At 38.3% G+C, this 25,980-nt stretch overlaps 1 protein-coding gene across 2 annotated transcripts; it reads right to left on the bottom strand.

The window, feature by feature from the left end:
- Positions 1–218: 218 nt before the first annotated feature.
- Positions 219–21,881, bottom strand: dync1li2 (dynein, cytoplasmic 1, light intermediate chain 2). Of its 2 annotated transcripts, none has more exons than XM_079597403.1 (13): positions 21,666–21,881; positions 20,939–21,012; positions 20,258–20,374; positions 19,751–19,981; positions 13,703–13,869; positions 10,677–10,770; positions 9,747–9,882; positions 9,495–9,606; positions 9,352–9,411; positions 6,985–7,026; positions 6,652–6,769; positions 5,842–5,976; positions 219–2,860 (listed from the first exon to the last, which is right to left on the bottom strand). In XM_079597403.1, the coding sequence occupies exons 1-13, from the start codon at positions 21,800–21,802 to the stop codon at positions 2,751–2,753; spliced, it is 1,533 nt and encodes a 510-aa protein (XP_079453529.1). In that variant the 5' UTR covers positions 21,803–21,881; the 3' UTR covers positions 219–2,750. The 2 variants fall into 2 exon arrangements, with proteins under 2 accessions (XP_079453529.1, XP_079453530.1); XM_079597404.1 differs by having other exon boundaries at positions 219–2,855.
- Positions 21,882–25,980: the final 4,099 nt, after the last annotated feature.

The following is a 25,980-nucleotide window of genomic DNA, read 5'->3' as shown; positions in this document are numbered from 1 at the left end:
TTTTTCAAGTACTTCAGGCATCTCAGGAGCAGCTTGTTAGTTCTTCAATTTCTTAGTCCTTTAAGTTTTCTGTTTATATTTGCACCAAGCTACTATTAAAATCAGTAACCAGCTAAATTTGTGTAGGAAAAACAATGAAATGTTTCAATGCTAACAATGTGTTGCTTTTTTAAAAATTTAACAGACGAATTAACAACAGTTCTTCGCTTCCAGTAAAACGGTTACAACCGTTTTACTGGTCTTTCGGTGGAGAAAAAAAAGGAGTCATGTTCACAGGAATGTGTCAGTGATACTTCAGTACACACAGTGAGATTTCAGTCACACAGCAAATGCAGAATGCAATGAAATACTTAAGTGCATCTTAAGTGCATTTAAGGTTATGAGCGCTTTTAAAAGCAGGTAGAACGTTATATGTGATCGGAGGCTTCACTAGTGACAGCCCAAGAAATTCTCACACAGTCTGTACAGATGAAAAACCTTAACCGCTAAAACAAGAGGTATATAGTCCAGACTTAATGTTGTGCTTGAATATCAGCAAATGCTTTATAGCCCTGCCCATCATAAATGGAAACCGTTAAGCAATATTATGCAGAATAAACGTAAATTTCATTCGAGTTCCTTATCTCTAGTTTGGTATGAGATTTTCCTAACACAAGTTCATGGAAAACAACAGTAAACTCAACATGTCTTGTGGTCTATTCCCTTGAAGAGCTTAAAAAGAAAGGACAAAGGCTTCAAACTCTAGTGTGAGAGAGAGAGAAAAAAAGAAAGAAAAAATATATATCGGACATTGAACACAGACCACCACAGTAAACAGAGGATCCGTTTTGGAATGATGGCTTCTCCAGGCTCGGCCAAGAATGGCCACCAGGGAGAAATTCAGGGCAGCTACTCGACATAGACATAACATGTGGATTCTACATCTTTGGTTCCAGATTCCAATTCTCTGCGTTTTCCTTTTTCATCTGAAAATGTAATGATCATTTAAAAGCCACTTTAGCTGCTCCATTTACAGTACCTCCACAACAACAGCAAGGTTAAAAACCTTAAGAAAACCATTAAACCACGCCTGTGGATGATTTGTCAAGCTAAACCAACTAAACTGGTTACATGTTCAATGACCAAAAAAGAAACACCGAAAACAGTTTGCTTTAAACAAGGAATTCAATACAATACAGCATCAGTAGTGGAAGAAAATGTTGAGAAATTGACTATGAAGACGGACGAGACTGTTATATGGACTCAAACCTACCCTGAGTGAAGAGACAGAGCATGTGGAGTGACAACAGTGAATGCTACACTGAAGGCAAAGTCGTCACTTCCAGTGGGCACTGAGGCAGGGCACAAAACAAACACCTACACTGCGCAGAAACCGGGAATGTTTAACATTAATCTGTCCTCAAGTTATATATATATAAATATATATTTAAAAAAACTGCTAACAAACAAATCTGATATCTCATTTGTCAGGACTGACAAAAGACACGACGTGCAGTCGGTCGCTTGGCCACATGAGAATGGTGCTAGTGGTTTAAGCCACAATTTAAACTTGAGGGTGGGACGAAATGTCCCGTCAAGATGCTAAACATGTTTTATGTTGACAGTGACATTCACAAAAAGAAAGGCAAGCTCTCTATGGCAGCAAAAAAAAAAAAAAACTAGGCAACTGAAGTAGGCAAAATGTGTATTTTAGCAAAAAAAAGCAAAGACCACAGACAAATAAAAATAAATTACATGAAGCTGGACCAAAAAAAAAAGAGAGAGAGAGAAAAGAACCATTGACTGTTGATGCTACAGTGCAATTCCTCTTTTGGAGACAAGCACCTCCACTATGACACAGGCACTTGGGAGTTATACTAGGAAAGATGCCGCCCTGCCCCTCTCCTCCAAAAACAACCATAGCCAAAAGAAAAAGCTCAGCCTGATACTCATCAATGCTTGTTTCATCTGAAATAGTTCTCCATAAATTGTTAAAATAACTCAATTTAATACAAAAATCAAATCAAAGCTTGTGTAGCAAATATTTAGCGCATATTTACATAATTCAGAGGGCGGTGTGGCAACGTCTGCCATTCCTGTATGCTGAAGGCCAATGGGTATTTGTCATTAGTGTCATGACATCAGTGATGTTAACCGTGTTAAGTGAAGCTTAACGTCTCACTGATAAAACACAGAGAGAAAATAACAGCTTGATTTGCTTGCTTCTTTATAAATACATCAGCATAAATGCAATTATGTTTGTACACACTATATACTTTTTGCAAGTACTTGTTTTCGATGAATATGTTTAGGCTTTTAGCAGTAGTTGTAGCAGATTTCAACACTGGAAGCGACTGCCCGTTGAATGCAGCAGTGCGATCTGCTCTTGTCAGGAGGAGGGGAATGGGTGCGTTTAAAGGTGTCCCAAGCTAAGCAAGGCCCCACACTTTAGAGGTTTGACTGCCGCCTCAAGGAGAGAGCACCCATTACCTGACCTGCCATACCAAAAATTAATCACCACAAATAAACTAACAAACATAGAAAGGGGTCTGGAAATGAAAACAAAGAAAAGCAGTTGCATCTTTTCAAATATCTACCTCTCTTTCCCCCACAACATCAGAGCCTATACATCTGATAGAATCCCAAACCCTTTCGGTCTGTTTGCTGATTGACACACAAGGTGGGGGGAATTTTGGTCATGAATAGCATTTTTTTTTCTCCTTTATGTCATTACATGTTGATTTCCAGAGTGGACAATGCTGTTGACGCGCTCATGCCTCGTTCTCTGTCGCTGGGGTGTTGTTGGCCGTTACCATTGAGTCGGGGTTTCGAGTCAATCGGTCCAGTTCCGCCTGGACGTCAGTCAAACCCGGCTTCTGCCCTTGGAAAAAAAGAGAGAGAGAAAAAAACAGAGTAATCTCCTGTAGTTTCTGTGTTGTATATAATAACATAGGTTGGTTATGTGGGAACTAGTTCGGTGGATGAGTGCTGCATGCTGGTGTGCATTCAAAAGGAGCATGCTGTGCGGCTACACAAATGCAAACTTACTAAGAAAGACATGAAAAGGGAAAGAAAACAAAACTGCATGGTGTTCTTTATCAAAGCACAATTTCCTTTACATGCTGGGGCCATAAAGGCAGGTAAAGAACAGAAAAGTGTTATATTAGAACGGAGGTCGACCGATTGATCGGTTTTCCCGATTGCTGGAACAATTTGTTTATCGTCAAAAGACACATACAGATAGTTTTTCCGGGTTGTGTCCGTTGCTGGGGCGGCTGAGAAGAGTTTGCTGTTGTTACACAGTACGAGAGCGGCCTCTAGAGGTGAAATAAAAACTATCACTGACGCCTCGTGGAGTTTGTTTTGACACGCGAGGCTGTGCGGCAAACATCAAATGCGGATTTAAAACAGACAACGAAACGGTATGTATACCGTACACTACATGTTTTCATATCATTATAAAGTACTTTGTTGATAAGATGCTGCATTACTGGAGAACACGAACACCAATTTTTTTTTTTTTATCGCCACTGTCTGTAACATATTTGGCTATTTTTAGCAAATAATCAACATTTCAATGCTATAGCGTTTGAGTAGATGTTTAAAGATGGCCATCTGTAAGCATGACTGTTTGTGTTTATATGAAATAGTAACACTTTACAAAATAATATTCCACTTAAAAGTATTGTTCATTGTTAATTTCAACATTTACTAATATATATTTACATTTTTAAATATCTTAACATTAGTTAATGCACTATGAACAAACAAATAAGGATCAAAGTATAATTAATATATTAATATTTTTTTTATTTTTAAGAAGTATAGTACATTTTCATGGTTCAGTACTGTTTTTACATTTTTGTAATGAAGTTCAGAACTATTTTATGTGTCGTGTTTGTTTTCATCCAGTATCCATTTAAAAAAGCTATCAGTTGATTAATCGGTTACTGGCCAGCGCGGGCCAAACTAGCTATTGTTATCGGTAAAACCCACTATCGGTCGACCTCTAACTGTAACAAAATATCATAAAAGAAAAGCGCAGTTGGTATGAATTTGGCATCATTCTAAGTATGAAACCCAGAGAGTATGGGATATCACCATCCATGGTGGCGTCACTCACACAGGCTTTTCAGCCCATTCCTTCTGGTTACTCTCTCTGGCTCTAAGGGTAAAACTCCAAAAAAACAGCATTGTCCAGAGAACATTATGACAGAAGGTGACCAGGTGAACCTCATGAAGGAGTCAAGTCATAATTCAACCCAAAATCAAAAGAGGGACAAAAACATATTCAGAATGTCCTGTTATCCATATTTACCAAGTCTTTGAGACTTGAGACATTGCATTCATAAGATACATGCCTATCAGTCACAATGGGCCACACTCACAAATATATCAACCTATTGCTCCGCAATAATTACATTAAAGGGGTGATATGATGGTTCTAAAATGACAAGTAAAGTCATTATTTTAAACATACCATACATTATTGTTGCGCCTTTCTGAAACGCGTTGATTTTACAAAGCTCATCGTTCTGAAAAGCGTAGTGTGCTCTGATTGGCCACCGACCCAGTGAATTGTGATTGGCGCGAATACCGTGTGATGGAAATGTCACGCCCCTTACCATATTTGGAACATCAGCTCCCACAGCAATAATGACAGGTGATAATGTCGTTACTACCTTATCAATTCGAGCCCGAATCGGATCCGGAAAATGTAGATGACCAAGCTGATCAACTTTGCCAGCGCGTATCAGATTGGCAAGGTTTTATTTCATTGGGGACATAATTACTAACTATAATGATTTATGCGGCCTTTTTAAGTGTCGCGCTACGGGTGTGAGAACACTATGTAAACATAAAACTATGTCTGCATTTGTGATCATAGAAACGACAAACAAGCGCTACTCTATTATATGCTCAAAACTCACGTTTGAATAGTCAGTAGCAAATTCTTAAAATATGAAAACACTTACAGGCTGTGTGAGTCAGAAGCGCCAGAATGTGCATGTAAAGATGGATTTTGCCCACTTTTTAGAATCAGCCTTTGTGCACAGCCGGCCTTGTACTCTCACAGGTTCTGGAAACAGTCCTCCAGAAAATGCGCAGCACACAGTCGAATATTTTGGCTGTACTGTTCTGGAACAGTGTTGTAAATAAAGCTTAAACCCTGTTTTCTAATTTTGTACTCTTGGAAGGCCAAACAAAGTAGTTTGGCTTTTGCAACGGAAAAACAGTGTCTCCACGACATGGCGGCAACAATAATACAGCAAGAATAAAAGTTACGCCTTCTTTCTTTGCGTATACATTTGTGCGGTGTTATGAAACTCTGCCCCCACATACTGAGGTACATTTGTGGGGGCGAGTTTGAAGGAAGTGTTTTAGGAAGGCGTGGCTGAGCCTTAACCTTTATAAAGAATATCTCTTTAGGTTTAACACTTTGAGCTTTGTAACTCTGCAGATAGTATACATGCACAAACAGCTACATAACACACTAAAGAAAAAGGAAAACAAGAAATCGCATCATATGACCCCTTTAATTTTGATAACTTTTTGTCATGAGTATCTTCAGATGGTGCATACCAAATTTCATGTAATTCAGACAAATGGCTTGGGACGACTTGTGTTTTGGATAAAGAAACTGAAGCCAATATTGAGACTATGTGCATTTTTACATTATTTTAAAAAATAAACATTTTCCCAAATTCTCACTGCTAAAAATAATAATACTCTAGTTAATGCAATACAGTAATGTAGTTATAAAAAAAATCAAGATTTTGGGCAAAGATATGACCCATACATAGCCGTACTTTGTGAGATTCACCTGTTCCTAGACTTGAGGCTGGCAAAGGAAGAATTTACCTGTTTTCTTGGCAGAACCTTGTACAGCCGCTCCTGCTCCTGTCCCTGGTGACCCAGGACTGCCCGGCGCACCGGTCTTTTTACTTAGCAGACTGTTGAAGAAGTTGGCCAGCACTCCCTCATTTGCTGCTGCTCCTATAAACACACACAAATTAAATATCATGACCTCAAGTGACAATGGGAGGCCCAACTGATATTCATTTACACTTGAACTACTGAAAAGCACATCCAGGACTACAATTACCACCATTATAACACTGGAAGGGCTATGGTTCCTTGGCTTCAATGGCACTAACTACAATGCTCACAAGCTGGCTATTAACTAAAAAAAGTTGTGAAAAAAATGTCAAAAATGTGAAATATGATACCTGATACCCTACAGGGCAGGAAGGTTTAAGAATCAATTAAAGTTGATTTAATTAAAGCGACTGAATCTATTCCTGCTGGTATGTTATATGCTTTCCAGCTGAGCTTAATGATGGGAACATTTCATTTTCCCACACCAACTGGAACCAGCAGAAATATATTGTTTAGGGAATTATTCCAATGGTCTCCTCAGGAGGGCAGTGTTTTAAAGAGGTTAGAAGAACACTGCAAGACAGAGGCAGAGGGATGATCCAGCAAAATGAGATGAGTGTGGGAGAGAGAGAGAAAGAAAGAGAGAAAGAGAACAAAGTGCTCATATTTAGACTCTCAGGAAAACACTGTTTTTGCTTGACTGCACAATCATGTGTTATTTGTGCCACACTGATGAACAGAGAGCCATGAGATCACAAAGGTTCATTTAGGTTCTGCATCAAGATATATTACCTTTCATGTTGGGGTCTGGTTTCTTCACCGCGGTCATGGGTGAGACACTAGCCACATTTGTAGGCCCTGTTCGGCCGGTTGGTCGGGGTGAACCAGATGAAGTCCGGACAGGAGACTCCTATTCACACACAAAAACAAAAAACAGATGTCAGGAAAATGCTAAAGCAATTCAGGAGATTTAGATTTCTCAATACACAAATCACTAAAGAGGAATCTAAAATGCAATTTAAAACCAACAAAATGATTCGATAGGCTTTTGTAAAATTCTAAAGCATAAGTGTCAAAATAGTATCTCACAAAATCCTCAAAGCAGCATAACAGAGTCACACTTACGGTTCCTCTTGTGGGTGTGGCCGGCTGCTTAGATAACAATGACTGTAATAAAGTAAGAGAAGACATGAGAGATGTAAAACCTTAATAAAAAGCTTTAATCGTTATTTTGAAATACATATGCTACCGTTCAAATATTTGGGGTCAGTAAGATTTTTTTTTTCTTCTTCAAGAAATTAGTACTTATTTTCAGCAAGTATGCGTTAAATTGATCAAAAACTGATAGACATTGATGATAAAGACATTTTCAAATAAACATGCCTTGGTGAGCATAATAGACTTTTCTTACCGATGCCAAACTTTTGGATGGTAGACTACTTTTCAAATTATAAATGACACTATGATGACATTTATTAAAAGTACTGAAGTTTGTATTATACAACGACAGTTATCTGGCCGATACACAACACTTTGTTTGTATTCCATGTTACAGACAGTGATCTTTTCATTTCAAAGACAAAGAAATGAATGTACTTTGTGAAATCAAAAGGAGCCGCTTAACAGCAGTGACCGTGTTTACATGCAGCTTAATATTGTTAACCCTTAAACGGATACCTCTGGTCTTTAGTGACCCGGGACGTCATTCACTACCCTCCTCTGCATTCATTTTTCAAAGTTAGACAACAACCTTCTTAGTATTCTTCAATCAATTAATTATAAACAATATAACAAAAAAAATGGTAATAATTAGAATTATAAATGCCTGTTTTCACATTAATTATTTGTACAAATTGTATAGGGTCACTGTGTAACAGTGAAAGTATATTTTTTTCTGCACAACAATAATAGAATCTTTGATAACTGAATAAGTGCAATTTACACAAGTGACGATGTCTGATAAACTATGATAAAGTGACGTTTCACTCATAGTAACCGCAGGCAGAAAACAAAAGAATAGGAAGTATCATCAGCAAAACTTGAAACGGCTCAGTGATTTACTGCAGAGCAAGTGCTGAACGCAGTCAGATATGAGTGTCACTGTCACTAGATGGTGGATCTGGTCAAGAAGCTGTCAGCGATCAAAATATTGATTTTGAAGATGTTGAAAATTATAGTTTTGAGAATATGTTTGAGATTGTGAATATAAGCCAGATGCTGAATGTACTGTGAAATGATCTCTGATAAGGACAGTGATGATGGTATAAAACATCTGCTCATAGTGAACTCTTCCAAGATCCAAAAGGTAACAAAATATGCTTTATTTTATTCTTCTGTAATTGTTACTCTAATATCAGGAGAGTTTTACATTATCGCGACAGGTAGAGATTAGAGGATGGATACCCGACCCGAGCCCGACGGGACCCGCCGGTACCCGACGGGCCGGGCCAGGTTCGGACAGATATTTAGAAATGATGTTCGGGTTCGGGTCGGGCTCGGTCACATCAGCGCGATAAGGCATTGAACATTTTAAATTTAAAACAGCTTATTATGTAGGCAGCCGATGTGCCTGATGCTTTCACTTGATGCAAACGTTCGTTTTTGTGATTAAAATACATGTAAAATATTACCATAACATCCGTCTTCCTGTGTGCGGACATTTGTTTATGTAGCCGTGACAATGAAACACGTGCATAATGTGCGCGCGCCTGTGTTAAGAGCGCTTGTTGCTCCGCGCGCTGATGCGCTCATCTGTTGACATTTCCGATTGCCTTCCTACAGTTGCTTAATAAAAGCGGGCTTTCCACACAAACAAACGTACAATTGTCATTAGTATGAGAAAAAAATGGGATTTTAACTGCCGGTCTCGGGTCGGGCTCGAACATAAATATCTTTATGCCTGTCGGGCTCGGGTCGGGTTCGGTTACTGCTCTGTCGGACGCGGGCCGGGCTCGGACTGAAAAATTCGGCCCGATCCGCACTAGTAGAGATCCATCCATGTTAGATATAGATCCGGGTCACTAAAGACCAGAATATGTAATAATGATCGGCGAAACATTCATGCATTTAAGAGTTAAAGATCATTCTCAATAAAAACCCCTCACATAAACACTGTTCAAAATTGATTAAACCACAGAGCTGTTCAGGATATTTGACAAGACCCACAGTGAACATCCAGAGAATGTGCCAATATACAAGAAGCTGGCGTACAATGCCCATTAAAAATGAATTGTTTTAAAATGTCCAAATATTGTGTAATTAAACAGTATCCTGCACAGCTGACACTGGGTCAGCCAATGAAAACATTGAAGAGTCAAATGGGTTTCACTGCATCTAATCAAACTAATGAGACAGCAGGAGGGCACTGTGAGAAACGCATGTTGACGTCAGAGAAGAGATCACTTGATTGGTGGAGGCACGTTCTGGCTGCCTTTCTAATATGTAACTTCAGCACTGAATGAAGAAACCCTGAACTAAAGTATGTTCTCCTACCTGCTGTTTCATGAGGAAGACCTGCTCATCCTCTGCACTGATTTCCTTGTCATGCACCAACTTTAGAGACAAAAAGGCAAATATTACACAAGCAGAACAAATTAAGGTGAAAATTCTCATTCCTAGGTTTTCTCTCTTCTCACCTTTCGTACAGGAGGTTTCGTTATAAAGTCCTCGAAGGGATCTTCAGGTCGAACTGTTGTGAAGTTTTCATGCAGGATGGCAATTTTCTTGTCATTGTCCCATCCGGATGGACTATGCAGAGATTTAAAAATAGTTTTAATAGAAACCAGTTTGACGGACTTGCACCAAATTGAATAAGACATGGTTTCCTTGCATAAAAAGATAATAAAAAGATAAATGCAATGTTTTTTAGGGGATTTCAGAGATCTCACATGAACACAGTGTCCTTCTCAACCACTAAGGCAGGCGTTGTAAACTGGAAGTCGTATATTTTGTGCACTATGTATTTGTAGAGAAGGTCCATGTTCTTCTCCTCTTTGACCGAAGTGTAAATCAAGCCAGCTCCATCTGTGAGACTTGATTAAGGATGAGTACACCCTTTTTTCTTTTTTTTTTACAGGAATACAAATGACTCTAAAAATGCTATGGTAAGTTCACCTCACCATGTATGGTAAAAAAACAACAACTAAATGGCTGAATACTGCATTACCGGTACATGTAATTTTTTAATGTAAAAAAAAAAAAAAAAAAAACTCCTTTAGATTTTTTGCAAATAAATTGCTATATAATTTACAATGAAAATCAAAAATTGGCAATCAATGGTGCCTGTCAACTGTTCACCATATTTTTCAAAATATCTTCTTTTGTGTTCAGCATATGAAAGAAATTCATATAGGTATGGAACAACTTGAGGGTGAGTAAATAATGACAGAATAAACAAAAATTGGTTAACTATCACTTTAACTATTTCTTACAAGTTGTTTTAAAAGGCCTTAAAATAAAGCGTCTCAAGTTCAAGACACATTATATCGATATAACCGTTATTGTCTTCTTTAATATCTTTTTAATAAACATCTCAATACAAACTTAATATACCGCCCACGGGCGCCCAGGCATAGTCTTTGGTACTTTAAGAAAATTGGTATACTAACATTAAATAACTTGATGAAATATACAATTAGAAGTTGGAAAATGTACAGGACCAATATGACACACAGTAATACCTGAAATATTACGATGAATTTCTGGCAACCACATCTGCCAGATTTTTTGCTGTAAATTTACATGGATTTTTTTACTGTTATAGGGAAAGAGTAATATTACAAAAGCAAATCTATTGAGGCTGATTTTGTATAGGATACACTGTAGACAGAACCGCCGGATGTGAGACTGAATGAAGTCAAAATGCTCCTCCTTGTAGTCGTGCTCCTTCTCCAGTACACTGACTGCATCACACTGAAAGATAGAGACAGAGGTAAATCATTCGAGGGGGGTGTCTTAGGTGCAGTGTGTCTTAAAACATCATACTTGAAGTGTACGACAATAGTAAAACCATCCCTTTAAATGTATTGAAGCTCTAAGATACTGTTTGTTTTTACAAGACAGACTGTGACGACCTGTCTTTAATGGGGTTTTCCCCAGCGTTGGATGGATTACTCCGCCCTCCCATATGATTACATCGGTGACACCAGCTGCCAACTTCCCTTTTCAATTTCAATCATTTATTGCCATGTCAACAAGTTGATAGGAATTTGTCTTGGTACAACTCTCAGACATAAATAGCCTAAAGACAGACAACACAAGTACAAAAATAATAACAACAATAACAACAATACCCAGCAAACAGTTAAACAGTAGACCAAACCCTGCAGACATTAAAGAGACGATACAAAGAAGAAAGTGCTAAGAAAGTGCACAGTGCACACAGTTAGTAAAATGCTGCAGTCAGTGCAAATTCAGATGTCTGATAGCCAGAGGGTAAGTGCTGTCTCTGAAACGTGATGTGGAAGTCTTAATGCTCCTATATCTTCTTCCTGATGGGAGGAGATTAAAGAGATGGTGAGCAGGGTGAGAGTGGTCCGCTATGATGTATTTAGCCTTTCTTATTATTCTGGTGGAGAAAAGTGAAGAAAGTGAAGGGAGGCTACAGCCTATGATTTTTGATGCTCTGTGTATTACTCTTTCCATCCTAGTTTTGTCCTGAGCGGTTGTGTGACCGAACCAGACAAGCATGGAAAAAGTGAGAACGCTTTCAATAGTTGACCTATAGAAGTGGGTCATGGCAACTCGGCTGACTCTGAACTTTTTGAGCTGCCGCAGAAAATGGAGTCGCTGGTGAGCTTTATAATATTGGTGTTGAGCTCCCATGATAAGGATTCCTGGATTGTGGTCCCAAGGAACTGGAAGGAAGTGACCCTCTCCACCTCCACCCCATTAATGGAGAGTGTAGGGTGGGGACTAGGGGTCCTTCTAAAATCTACTACCAGTTCTTTGGTTTTTGTGATGTTAAGTGTCAAGTTAAAGCTTTCGCACCATTTCACCAGCCCCTCCACCTCTCTGCGGTAGTCAGACTCATCCCCATTGCCAATAAGACCAACTACAGAGGTATCGTCTGCAAACTTAAACAACAGAACAGAACTGAACTGGTGTGTGATTGACAGAAATGTGTTTATAAAGAGTACAGAAGTGGGGAAAGGACGCAGCCCTGAGGGGCGCCAGTGTTCAAGAACTTCGACTGTGAAACGTAATCACCCATTTTGACCACCTGCTTCCTATCGCATAGAAAGTTGAAAATCCCTTTGCAAAGTGATGTTCTAACACCTAGCTCCTGTAGAGTGTTAATCAGCTTTACAGGAACGATGGTGTTGAACGCAGAGCTAAAGTCCACAAAGAGGACACGTACATACGTAGACTTTAACTCCAGGTGTTGAAGAATAGAATGCAAACAGAGTGAAACAGCATAAGCACCTTTAAGAGAAGCAAGATGGATGGCAGATGTGCACGGCCTATTTAATATTTGTTTGGTTATGTTTCTTTTTTGCATAGATCATGATGCCACATTACACTCATCTAGCATGACACTACTGATACCTGACTACTTCATTACAAAGTTTTCGTATATTTTCCTTTTGTTAATAAATGACTTCCTTTAACATTGTGGCTTTCTCGGGTGTCCCAATCTTTGTTGCGTCCCTTTTGAGCCACGGGGCGTAACAGACATCCCATACTAAAAATAGCAGACAAGCACACACATGCGCAATGGGACTCATTACAATGCAGCAGCCATATTTGTGAATGACTCAGGTTGTGGCCGATTGCCAGCCATAATCGTTTTGGCAGGAAGAGGAGGTGCCGACTTGGCTGCTTAAAAATCCAGGAGGCTTCCATGAGCATCACTGGAAATGCAAACTCATCTCTGCATGTCACAGACACCGCTGACCTTCTACTGAACCACAGGACATAACTCTCTCACTCAATAATAAACATATCCAGTCTAAAATAATTTTTTTAAAGTTACAAATGTGACAATGAAGCAATGCAATTTATAAAAAGAGAAGCTAAACCTACTCCTGACATCTTGAAAAAGATAATTGTAAAACCTTTTTTCTCCAAACAATGAACATCAATGGCATCCAATGTTGTTTAGACCTCAGCATTCTTCAAAATATATTTTGTGTTCAAAGAAGAAAGAAAATTATACATGTTTGGAACAACACGGGAGTAAGTAAATTAAAACTATCCCCTTATAGGTGTTGCAGATGGCCAGTATAATGCTGACGTTTCCGCAGATCTGTAACGATGATGCTAATGCATATTGATTAGAATGAATTTTGTGCTTTCAAGTAAATTGGAAAGAACTGCAATTCTGAAATTCAATATCAGGCTCTATTCTCCTCTATTCCTTCCAGGGTGAGGCAGTTTGATCACTTTGCCTCTTGACGTTGAAGAGAACAAAGAGCGGACATTTTACTCTCAGACCTAAACCCCCTCATTTAAAAACAGGTTGTCTTGCATGCATGCACGCAGGGCTGGAGGGAGGCTAACAATAGTAGAGAACATTGAGCATGTTCTGATCCGAGAGAGCATGTGAGGGGAGCATGGTCAGTCTGCAGCTCTAGACCTGCGGGCTACGGAGACTCCATAAAGAGAGCTTTTCATCTGGATAAACACACTTGATGCATCAGAAGCTAAATTCCATTAACACTGAGCAAAACAACTCAAAATATCCACTCAAATTTCCAAAACAGTAGGCTATACCTACAAATTCCTATTTATACACAGGACGTACATTATTATTATTTTTCTTTTTCCTGAAAGAACCTGTCTTGACTTTTATTCAGCAAGAACAAATTACATTGATCAAAAGTGACAGTTTACTTCCACCTACCTTTGTGCAAGCTATGAGCACTGGAATGCCCAGGTTGTGTGTGAGGACGTTGTCTCCCAGGGGCAGCAACACGCTCTCATCTTCTCCCGCAGCTGCTGGCCCTCGTCTCTGGGGCGAGCTCGGCGTGGCTTCCTCTGGTTCTACATATTCCTGGAAGGCCTTAACCACTGCAGAGAAGAGAGCAACACACAAGCAGGGTCAAACATTTACACATTTAGTTACAGTAAACAGTGTCAGTAGGTACATCATACAGTCGAAAATAACAGAAGCATCACATTACACATTACTATTTTGCAATTGAAAACATTATTTTACAACTAATTCATGACATCACAACATTTAAACAAGCAAAGGCTACAGATTATGCAGAGATAGATTTCTAGCAATAAGACGACAATGGGGTTTTAACAATATATGTGACCCTGGATCACAAAACACAATAGCCAACAAAACATTGGGTCAAAATTATCGTATTATATGTATTATCTTGTTTTTCTTTTATGCCGAAAATCATTAGGATATTAAGTAAAGATCATGTTCCATGAAGTTATTTAGTAAATTTCCTACATTAAATATGTCAAACATATATTTTTGTGAGTGAATGGAGCACAATCATGAACATAAATGGACAACTTTAAAGGCGATTTTCTCAATGTTTTGATTTTTTGCACCCTCAGATTCCACATTTTCAAATAGTTGCATCTCGACCAAATATTGTCATAACAAACCATACATCAATGGAAAGCTTATGTATTTAGCTTTGTATAAGAAAAAAAAAATTGACCCATGTGACTGGTTTTGTGGTCCATGGTCATATATTAGATTGATGATGACGAACAAAATAATTGATCTTAACCTCCATCAAGTGGCTCTCTCTATTTCTATAAATGACACAACAATGCATTTCTAGTGGACCTGTAAAAGTTATTATACAAGGCCCTGTTTACTAAGATGTGTTATGGTCGATCGGATCACAAGTGGATGACACTAAATAGAGGTGTAAACGGGGTCTAAAACATTTTGAGCTTCCCCACTCTCGACCAGTTTCAGAGGTAGTTAAAAACGCATTTGACCGCAAAATACATTATGGCAAGCGCAGTAGCCAGACTGGATTAAACTTTGTCGGCTAAAGACTCAAGTTTGATTTGAAGAGGGAAAAACGTATCAAGTATTTTCTCTCACCATTCCTGATTTCTAACACACACACCGCGTTCAGTCTGGTTTTGCGGCTGTCAAAACAGAAATGAAAGCTGCTGCTCTCTGTATGTTCTTCTGTTTTCTCTGGGCGCATTCATATGTAAATTACACAAGCTTATTTTGTCCATTAGATTGACAAATCTGAAAAAGCCCATACACCTGCCCACCCAAAGACCCTCCTCTCGAAGAAATCAGGACAGAAGTGGTTGAAAGTGAACAAAAGAGATGGATTAAAAACCCAGGTGTAAATAGGTATGCGTCTTCCTTGTCTACTTGTGATCCGATCGACCAAAACTTAATACCAGGTGTAAACAGGGCCTAAAAGACTGCATCCAAGCTAATGTTTGCTAACTAGCAATAATGCATTAATGTTGCTTCTCTTGAAGAGATACGAGTACTTCAAAATCAAATGACCGATGTTTGAAAACGTCATAGATAACTTTATAAACATGGAAGCTCAAACGTCATCGGTTCTTGCATCAAGCACGTTAGAATTGCCATATACTATATTACATTTTACCATATTCCGATACCTTTGTGTATTGTGTTTGGAAATTGATTGTGTGAACTCAATGGAAATTTAAAAAATCAAGCGAAATTTTAAAATACAAAAGGGTTCGTAAATAAACAGAAATGTAACTTTTGGGTGAACTATCACTTTAAGTATTAAATAGCCTCAACCAATAAAAAGCCATACAAATATAGAGAACATCCATAGATTTAGGACATTCCGGTCAGGTTACATAAGACCCAAACAGACAGTCTGTCCCAAAAAAAAAAGATTACATTTTAAAAAAAGAAAAACATAAATAAATCTTAGCATTGGCAAGGATTTGTAGCATGTTTTTTTTGCCCAAACAGTTCATTATCTGTGCAACTCAAACTGCCTGAAATCATGACTTATGGACACATTTGAGTGGCCGATGCCTGTAGAAGTCGAGCAGCTCAGATGAGAACAGAGCTGACAGCACACTCTCAAGACTCAACATACAGAACACAGGGACAGCAACCCAAACCCATGTTACAGAACACAGGAGCAGCAACTGGTTAAATACAGCTGCACAGGAGCAGCAACCATGTTAAATACACAGGAGTATATGAAGAGGGCATGGTGGTGGTGATGTGCGGAAGTAGGTGGCTGGAATGGTCTTTTATTGGTGGTAGATTGAGGAGGTGGTGAGGGAGGGAAAGGGGGAGGAATTTCCTCAGGAACCTTAAGAATGCAGCTCCAGATGACCCAGAAACCAGGCAAGCTGCACAACTTCCTTTAGCGTACTGTTAATGGAACAACATGCTTCTGGAATAGCAGACTCGCCAGTCCTAAAAGCAGATTTAACATATACTACTATGAATCATTCACTATGATTTTTTGTTTTGTTTAAGAAATTAATACTTTTATTCAGCAAGCCAAGGTCATATTCAAATGGTCAACAGTGACAGTAAAAACATTTATAATATCACAAAATATTTTTATTTCAAATAACTTTCTATTCAAAGAATCCTGACAAAAATTGGTTACCAAAAAAATATTAAGCAGCACAACATGCATCATGTGACACTAAAGACAGGAGTAATGGCTGCTAAAAATTTAGCTTTGCCATCACAATAAAATTTGCAAATTGCAATATCTTCAAATAGAAAATAGTTACTTTAATATAATATACAATATTACTGTATTTTTACTGTATTTTTGATAAATGCAGCCTTACCGACTCCAAACTTTTGAACAGTAGTGTATAAACTGAATTGGATTCATCAGTCATGACTCATAACTCATCATGAATCTCTTTATTTACTGTACTAGTTATATCACACTAGTTACCCACACCCAGCGATGTGAAGTTTATGTACAAGTTTCCACAGGAGCCGGAGATCAAGATAATCTGTTGCAGACCAATAAACCACTGTGTTCTATTTGGACAAAGAGTCCATTAGGAAATTGTAATTATTTCCAGAAGGCAAGCCGATGTTAACCATCTAGTGATTCTTCTTAAATGATAATAGCCAATAGGCAAGAGTTCAATATCACATGCCACAGTCTGCAGACATTTTTAAATAAAACCCTTGATTCTACTGCCTCACATAATCTCCACAGTTCTCTAAACAAACTCAGGCTGAAAAACAATGAACATTTTATTTTTAAATAACTTGATCAGCCTGTTTTTACCAGACAATCAACACTGAAGTTATGGTAAAGATTTTAATCTGCAACTTTCTTAATCAATATGACTTAATGTAATAGCTTCAATCAAAAGAAGCACCAGTTTACAATCACTTTCTACTGTCGACTTTGACCAGCTTCCACAAACAAGGGTGGGGATGGTCAACAGAATACACACGTCCAGAGAGCATTTGCAGGCATGAAGCCATCAGAGTGCTGACAAGTGCATCTAAAAATCATGGTGACAGAAAACAAAAAAAGTAAATACCAATTAAGAAGTGTTGTTTTTGCATTTAAAAATAAGCAGTTACAAGGCCACATTTGAACAACATACAAAAAAAGGATTTCCAAAGTACATGCAGATGTCTCTCTCTAGCCTACATAAAAAAAAAAAAAGTTCAGTCAATGTGTTAGCTGACTAAGAGCTGTGAGACTATGTTTTAGCACAGTGGTTTGAGTTGTGCTTGGGTGTTGCGCTCATGCCCCGCTTAAAACAATGAGTTGAATGTCAGGAACGTCTGAGTGAGCAGACCATGATGCAACGCCTTGTAAGAGAAGCTGAACTGTCCTTCCCACTAGAGTGCTGACGTCACTGAATCCGGTCAGATGTGAGGAGTGAGCAGAGGCTGCTTGGGCTTCCTTAAGGAAGCAACGGCCCTTTTTCTGGGTGGGTCAGTTTTACAAAGCTCAGAGCAGCTAGCGGCTTAATGTGTTTAGACACCAATTCAATACATCCAACATTTGGCAATTGTGGGATGTGAACTTGAAAAGTTAAACATCAAACACCACCAAAAAAAAACTTTTTGAAAGCAGAAATTAGCACCTGAGAGACACAGTGGATAGGTCACTCACCAATATCAAAAAGTCAACTTCAGTGGATCATATTTCAGCCAAAATAATAGATTAAAATAGGGAATGTATTTGGAAAACATGGGGATGATATGAATGATGTTTCCATGAAACATTTATGTATAACTGTAAAAGTAAAACATTATAAATCATCACAGAAAGCATGTTCTGTATTACGAAAAAATATTAGAAGGATGAAAGCCACACAATAAGGTGATCATACTGTTGGGGACAAAAAGAGCTAGAGATTCAAAAACTGCCATTCAAATGCGTTGTAAAACCACTGGGCTTTGTATTTCATATGCAAGCTAAAAAACAATACCATTGCCAAGCCACTTCCCCATTCTGCTGTCACAGCCCTGTTTATAGGGCACATGCAGAAACAGTCATCCTCAGAAATAGCCTCTCACTTCATGTCTGAGCACTCTGCCTCTCTCGCTATTGTCAGTCACTCTCCTCAAAACGCTGTTGGGCCAGCTTGATGTTTTCATAAATCAAAACACATTAAGCCATCAAATGCATGCTCCGTTAAAAGTTTACAACTTTTAAAAATCCAATATATTCACTTCAAGCCCTGATAAACATTACTATTTAGTTTGGGGTCAGTACAATGTAAAAAGCAATTAGGCCTATTACATGTATTCAGCTACAGACACATTGAATTGATCAAAAGCGACAGCGAAGACGTTAATAATGTTACAAAATATTTATTTTTTAATAAATGCTGAGATTTTTTCTTTTCGATTCCATGAATTATGGGGGGGGGGTTTATTAACCTGTTTATTAATTAATAATAATTCTGTTTATTAACCACTAGAGCGCCAAAAGTTACAGACTGCAGCTTTCAAAGAGAAAAACAGTTAAATTGGAATAATATTTAACAAATGACATTTTAAACTGTATTTTTTATCAATTAAATACAGCTTTGTTAAGAGGCTGATTTCAAAAACATAAGAAAAAAATCTTACCGACCCCAAACTTTTGAACTGCAGTGTATCATCCAACTAACAAGGTTTTTTAATAAACATGATGATTCTCAGCAAATATTTAATTTTAACTAACACTTCCTCGTGAGACAGTATTTGTGACCTTTTTGATTCTAGCAGCAAGAGTCTGACAACATGGGTCATGCAAATTGAAAGCACAAAGACTGCTTCATATCCAGACTGTGATTAAACCATCCTACAGTGCAGGCGTTCCTGGTCTCATAACCCTCATAATAAAACTAGATTAGGACTCATGAACAAAACCATTTTAATAAAAGCATCACATAACTTTCTATATTACCTACCGAATTCTCAACATAAAAAGTCCTTTAATGTTTAAGCTACATTCTTCACTATATCATAAACAACAAACCAAAATCAACCTCTGCACCTGCTGTTGCGAGGGATTTATTAGTGTATTTATTACTGCACCGCAACTTTCTGCACAATCTGTCATTGACTGTACTGTCAAAATGTAAATGTAGCAACCTAAACACAATCTAAACATTAACATATGATCAAAAAACATACAAAACAAGAAACGATTCTCGCCAGAGAAGGAACATTTGAAAACGGAGACATAAATGTTAAGCTGTATCAATTCATATTCCCACCTGCCTGATATGGGTTGATACACGGTGCTGCACAAAAGTTCCTCTAGTTGAACAAATATCCTGCAGCTATTCATGACCACTTGAGTAGAATAAGATGTCTAGCATAAACAGCTGAAGGTAGACGATATGCACACGCTATAATCATCCATAGTGTCACTTGAACCTGAATGACCCCTACAAACAGACAGCAAGGTGTTAATACTACTACAACCGAGTAGTAAAAAATCAAAACAGCACTTACTCCTCTGCTCCATCTCTCTCATTTCCTCAGGTGGGATCTTCAGTTTGTCCACGTGTTCGCGCAGCACACTCGCCCACTTCTGCAACGACTCCATGATGGTCCAAGGCCGTGACATGTCCACCACAAACACAACTAGACTGTCCTTCAACGACTCAGTGGTCACTGCGAACTTCAGCAAGCCTTTGTGGTACAGGTCTCCATCCAGGATCCACACGCTGCAGCGAGTTAAATCTGGAAGAGTTTATTGTATAGGCCTATCTTTTTTTTAAACTGAATAAACTGCATTTTCTACATACGGAGAATGTACCCAAAATAAAATAAATATCATTTATATTTTTCAGGTCATTCTAGACTTTATGTAATTTGTTTGCAAAACAATACCAATACATAATAATGCAGCCTTTTAACACAATACAGGAAATTAAAACAGCCAAACCTTCATAATCCTTAAATATTATTATGTTAATTATTTTATCACCTTCTTTGACCCCGTTTAAAATCACTCACCCTCTCTGTCTTCATCCTGGACGTTCAGGTACATGTATTCCAGCCCTCTACCTTTCTTACTGTGCTCGGCTCCTTGAAGTTTCGCCATGAGTGTCGTCTTTCCTGAACCATCCTCCCCTAAAACACCCGAAACCATATCACATATAAATCATGTCACGTCGGTGTACTGAATAATAAAAGTGTTAAGACAAAGAAAATTATTTCAGCTTTATGCCTAAGACAAAGTTAAAGGGATAGTTTACCCCACACATTTACTTTGTCATTATTCACTCACTCTTGTCATTCCAAACCTGTATAACTTTCTTTCTTATGTAGAACACTTTAAAATATGTTGATGTTTTTTTGCTCCATACAATGGAATTCAATAACCAAAACTATTTGATTAGTAGTACCAGCATTCTTTAAAATATTTTAATTTGTCTTCTACAGAAAAAACAGTAAGTCAAACAGGATTGGAACAACGTGACGGAGAGAAACAGAAGTAACGTTAGGCTATAATTTTTGGATGAAATATCCCCTTTTCAAACTTCATACATTGTATTCAAATACATTTGGTGAAAACTGCACAATCTAGTGAAGCGGCGTACGTCGATATTGTACGCAAAACATAAATGCACTTTTAGAAAACTATGAATTTTGATTAAAAAAACAATATTCAAGAAAACAACAAATGTCACATACCGAAAAGCAATATATTTTTCCCAGAGGGCAATTTAGAGCTTGAGCGTGTGGAAACTTCGCTGAGGATTGAAGACCTGAAAAACAAAACAAATGACCACCGATCACTTGCCATTCATGACATTAGCAGACAGGGGCTTTAAATCGTAGAAAGTAGTTGGATGTTTAGTTTCGTCTGCAGATACCTGCAACTAGGTAATATAATGTTACCAAAACATCCACAAAAAAAGGCCGTTACAAGAATGAACCTCTCACACAAGAGATGGATGTCAATCAACCGTTAACTTGGATCCCATCAGAGACGCAAATCAACAGTCAGTTTCCTGACAATAATCACCACCCGCATTTCAATTTAATTAGCCAAGCAAAGCTTCAAGAGAAACGACTTGACCACTACAAATATTAAAACCATTGAGTTAACGTTAAATGCTAGCCAATAGCACATAACTTAACGTTACACCAGTGAGCATGACATTAGCCTATAAACCGAGACAATCTGCGTCTAACGACCCAAAATACTTTCTTTATTATTTAGCCCGTTTCAAATGTCTAATCTAGCATAATCCAGACTTTACTGTAAGTTTATGTGGAGTGTTTTGGGCTCATCCGGGACCGGCGTCTGAACTGGGCAGCACCCGGCTGGTGACAAAGCAGCACTTCACACTGTCAAATAAACGGACTCCTTGCACAAACCGCAGCACTTCTGGACACTTTGCGGGTACGAACGTACCAGAGGTTTTGTCCTTCATCATCCTCGTTACTGTTTTCCATAGTGTCGCCTGTCCCGGCTGCACCCAGTAGCTTCTTCTCTAAAACGGGAGCCATCTTGAGTGTAGAGGCACAAAGGGAGGCGCACACTGAGCGCATGAGGACCTCACACGAGAAGCTCCGCGAACTACCTATCCTACTACGGCGAAGGACTAGCTCATGAATATTACCCACGTACCTTGTCGTCCTGCCAGTAAAAGCAGACGTTAGTAAGTGGGTTCATGAATATTAATTAGGCACATGACAGGTCCGGGTTGAACAAAAGCAAAGACCAAATTAATATTCATGAAGAACGACTTCGCCGTAGTAAGAGTCATAAATGATCGCACAGTGCTCTTAGAAATATAATAAACACAAACACAACTTGGTTCACCGAATGGTTCCTCAGAACTCATACCTTTTTCTTTGCTTGTTTAAAATACTATGCAAAACACATGGAATCATAAAATACGTTTTGCCCTGATGTTTGTAAATACGATCAGGCATTTGAAAAGGCAGCACTATCCGCGTTGGCTTGAATGATGTCATTTCAGACTTTGCCGCGCGCCTAAATGTGATTAGCGCGCTGATCTGAGGTCAGTTGTGCGGTTTGCTCTTTCATGGTGAATATCTAAATGTAGGAGAGGAAACTGGTCCACGGCATATGAGTGAACTAGAGACTGAATCATAGACTGCATGAATCAGATTTCTTCATCAGATGCAAATTTTATTATAGAATATTGGCCTGTTACGAGTTATGAAGTAGGCTAGCATAGGCTACGACTTCTACTCTTAACCCTCGTCTAGTCCTTTTGGACCTGTCTTCAAAGAATGGGTAGAAAGCCTATAACGTTACTCTAAATAACACATCGTTTTGGGTACCAGATGTAAACAGAAACCACAAAATAATAATAAGATCACGTGGAAATAACTGTTTAAAAAGTGTCAATCTGTTCTTTAGACATGTTGACCCCCTATTTATAGTAGGCCTACAAGTTGTGGTCTTTACACTTTGGATGCATGTTATTGCATGCAGATTTTAACATTATTATTTTTTTAAATATATTGATTCATACCCTTTTGTAATCTCTATCTTAAATGCACTTAAATATAATGTAGCTAACAAATTATAATAGATATAAGTAAATGCATACGTTTTTTAACCAAATAAAAAGCATTTTTCTCAATAACTGATTTTAATCATTAGTCCAGATTAAGTCTTTTTTTTAGCGAGAAAAAGTTATTTATTGATAAAGTGCAGTGACGACATCTGCCGGTGGAAAGATCACATGACAAGACAACGTGAGTTTAGTAGAAGACTATAAAAAGGCTTAGACTTAGACCCATAATTTTTCCAACAGATAATTAAGATTAATCTCACCTCAATCGTTTTTATTAATAACTTTGGTATGTAAAAAAAAAAAACACATTCGAAAGGAATTAATACAATAAAAGTAGTAAATTACTTTTAATTTATGGACAAAGAAATTCAGTTATAAAATACATTTTTTAAATCATATTCATTTGTGTGTCTCAAGACAAAAGTGCCATTAGCAGATAGCTAGGCTACTTGAACACACAAGGTGAGCATCACACGGTCACCTTTAAAGAAATTATCAAATTACCTGGTTAAACAGGTATATAAACACAAATAAACTATAAACTAAAACAACAATAGGCAAATAGAAAATAAAGACCACAACTAATGTATGTGTGCTTATAGGTGCTGAGATAATGAAGGTCCACATCATTCAGGCCCAAAATGAAGTGTTGGGGTGAAGGGATGACAGCTGAGGCACTGCCACAATTACATCTAGAGGCGATTCCCTCAGGCTGCTCCATATGGCCCTGCAAACTGAAACTGTGCTTCACTGGCAAGAGCGGAGGGGTAAGACTGGGGGTCTCCTGGGAGAATTAGCATGCCAAAACCCTGACTCATAGAGGCCTGTAACTTGACCTTCTTCCTTTTATTCTTAAGCCATTAACACCCTGCTGTCAAGAAAACATGTTCTTTTACTGACACGAGAGTCAAAGCACCAAACCCTCAACAGCAAACATCACATTTGAATTAATTATTGTATGCCTTTTGTTTTGTGTTGTTGTTTTGTGTATTAGTTGTTATTGTCTATATAGTTAATAACCATGAGAACTGCAATGAATTAATATTAATATTCAAGATTAATATTTTTGTATAGATTTCATAAGGCTTCCACTTGAAGTTATGCAACAAAAATGACTTTTTTAAATGTTATTCCTGTCATTCTGTCTCTCATCAATATTCGCATCTTCTTTGGCTTTGAGGCTTTGAGATCTGGCCATTACTCCTGATGCACCATCATTGTTCAGACACTAGAGGCTGCTGTCTTCTTTTCCCCCCTTAAAGAAATCTGCATCAGGAGCAAACATTTGTGTTGTTGTTTCACTGACATGAGACTTATGATTAATCACAGATATGTAATGCTTGCCAAACATTCTATAGGGCATGAAGCTCACAGATCATAAACCTTTCAGCGTTTCGCAGACTCTGGGAACTCTGTAACCTTGAACTCTCTGCCTGGAATAGTTGGGCATTTTAACAAATTACCAACAAACCAGCTGTGTCACCGAAATCAAAACACGGTGCAGTTTTTAGACATGAATGTAGATAAATGAAACTGTCAAGAAACAAAACAAAACATTTACACTTTTCACTTGACACCACAACCTCATATTTTTAGTTGCCTACAGTAAAATCCTGTGTTAGATTGTTGCATTTCTAATCTTGACAAAAAATGCAAGTACTGTAAAACACGCAGAACTACAGAGGGGAAACTGGTTTCTCACGACCATGTTTCATAGCATTCCATGTGTCTAGTGATGAAAGGGCGGCGCTGGTTCATTCCTCCCCTCAGTGTGATTTAATCATGAGCCTGGGATGAGAAAAAAAGTGTATATGAAATATATATAATTGGTTTGTCTACATAAGGATTGATTATTATTGTCACAGACCGTCCTTTGTTGTACACCTGTGCGCAACACCAGGTCTAATTCATAATTTTGTATTTTCCTGTTTTTACTAGGTCTATATAATTCATTGCTCTTTAAAATTAAGATTCTATGTTTATCACAAACATTACTGCAACTACTGTGATTTCTGTCTCAGATTGAATGGTCTTTTCAAACACATATTCAACATATGCTTGGTTGGAGGGCACATAAGATATCAGAGCTCATATTAGAGAACCATCATTTAGAATAGATGCTTGTTGAATCTGAAGCTTATTATAAAAGGTGAAGAAGAAAAGTTAATGTTTGTATGTAGTCGGCATTTTATTTACATATTTCTGTAGTCTACACGAACGGGCCTAGTAGAAATTCATTGCACCTCTGCCTTTACTATTAACACCAAGCAGCCAAATTACACAAGAGTGCCATATGTATTAGACCGCTTAAAGTGGAATGTATAATTAGGCATGACCTCATGGCTCTCTTACACGTGACTTTCCTTGACTTCTCTGCCTTGTGACACAAATGTCAATCAGAAAACAATAGTCTGGTGGTTTACAGACACTCAGAGAATTTAACTCATTCTGCATCATCAAGATAAGAATGACTGAAATGTCTTGCTGTTTATGCCTTTAAGCAATGGTTACATTAAGTTGCACTTCCTTTTACAGAATAACTGCTTAGGACAGGATCAGTCTGTAAACGTCTGAATTCGCAGGGCCCTGCTTACAATTCACTTCATTCCCCTCTCCTTCAGCCATGGGGGTGGAGAATTGCTGTAACCCCCATCTTTACACACACACACACACACACACACACACACACACACACACACACACACACACACACACACACACACACACACACACACACACACACACACACACACACACACACACACACACAGAGAGAGAGAGAGAGAGAGAGAGAGAGAGAGAGAGAGAGAGAGAGGGAGAGAGAGAGAGAGAGAGAGAGAGAGAGAGAGAGAGAGAGAGAGAGAGAGAGAGAGAGAGAGAGAGAGAGAGAGAGAGAGGCATGCTAAAACCAATCAAGCAGGTGGAAAAAAAGGCAGCAACTTCAAGTCAAAGGAATACGGTTGCTATAGTGATCACTTCAAAAAGTGAAAGAAAAGGGGGCATTATTCCCAAAACCCATTATAAAGCCCATCTAATCTTGCTAAAATATGCACCCAACGTGAGGGGGAAGGGAAGGGAGGGGGAGAGGGAGGGTATATGGATTGTGGGCAGTGGGCAGGAGAGGCTGTGATAACGACAGATGTCTCACAAACCGTGGGTTTAACAGGAGGGGTGAAA

The sequence above is a fragment of the Phoxinus phoxinus genome (assembly GCF_949152265.1).
Source record: "Phoxinus phoxinus genome assembly, chromosome: 2".
Classification (NCBI taxonomy): Eukaryota; Metazoa; Chordata; class Actinopteri; order Cypriniformes; family Leuciscidae; genus Phoxinus; species Phoxinus phoxinus.
Note: the sequence above shows the minus strand (reverse complement) of the source record. Positions and strands in the feature narration are given on the sequence as shown.

Bases quoted from the DNA above. Each gene is read 5' to 3' on its own strand.
- dync1li2 (XM_079597403.1), bottom strand. From the start codon at position 21,802: ATGCGCTCAGTGTGCGCCTCCCTTTGTGCCTCTACACTCAAGATGGCT. The intron at 6,770-6,984 runs GTAAGTGTGACT...GTGTGTGAATAG, and splicing joins CCACACCCACAAGAGGAACC to GAGTCTCCTGTCCGGACTTC. The intron at 5,977-6,651 runs GTAATATATCTT...GTGTGTTTATAG, and splicing joins ACCAGACCCCAACATGAAAG to GAGCAGCAGCAAATGAGGGA.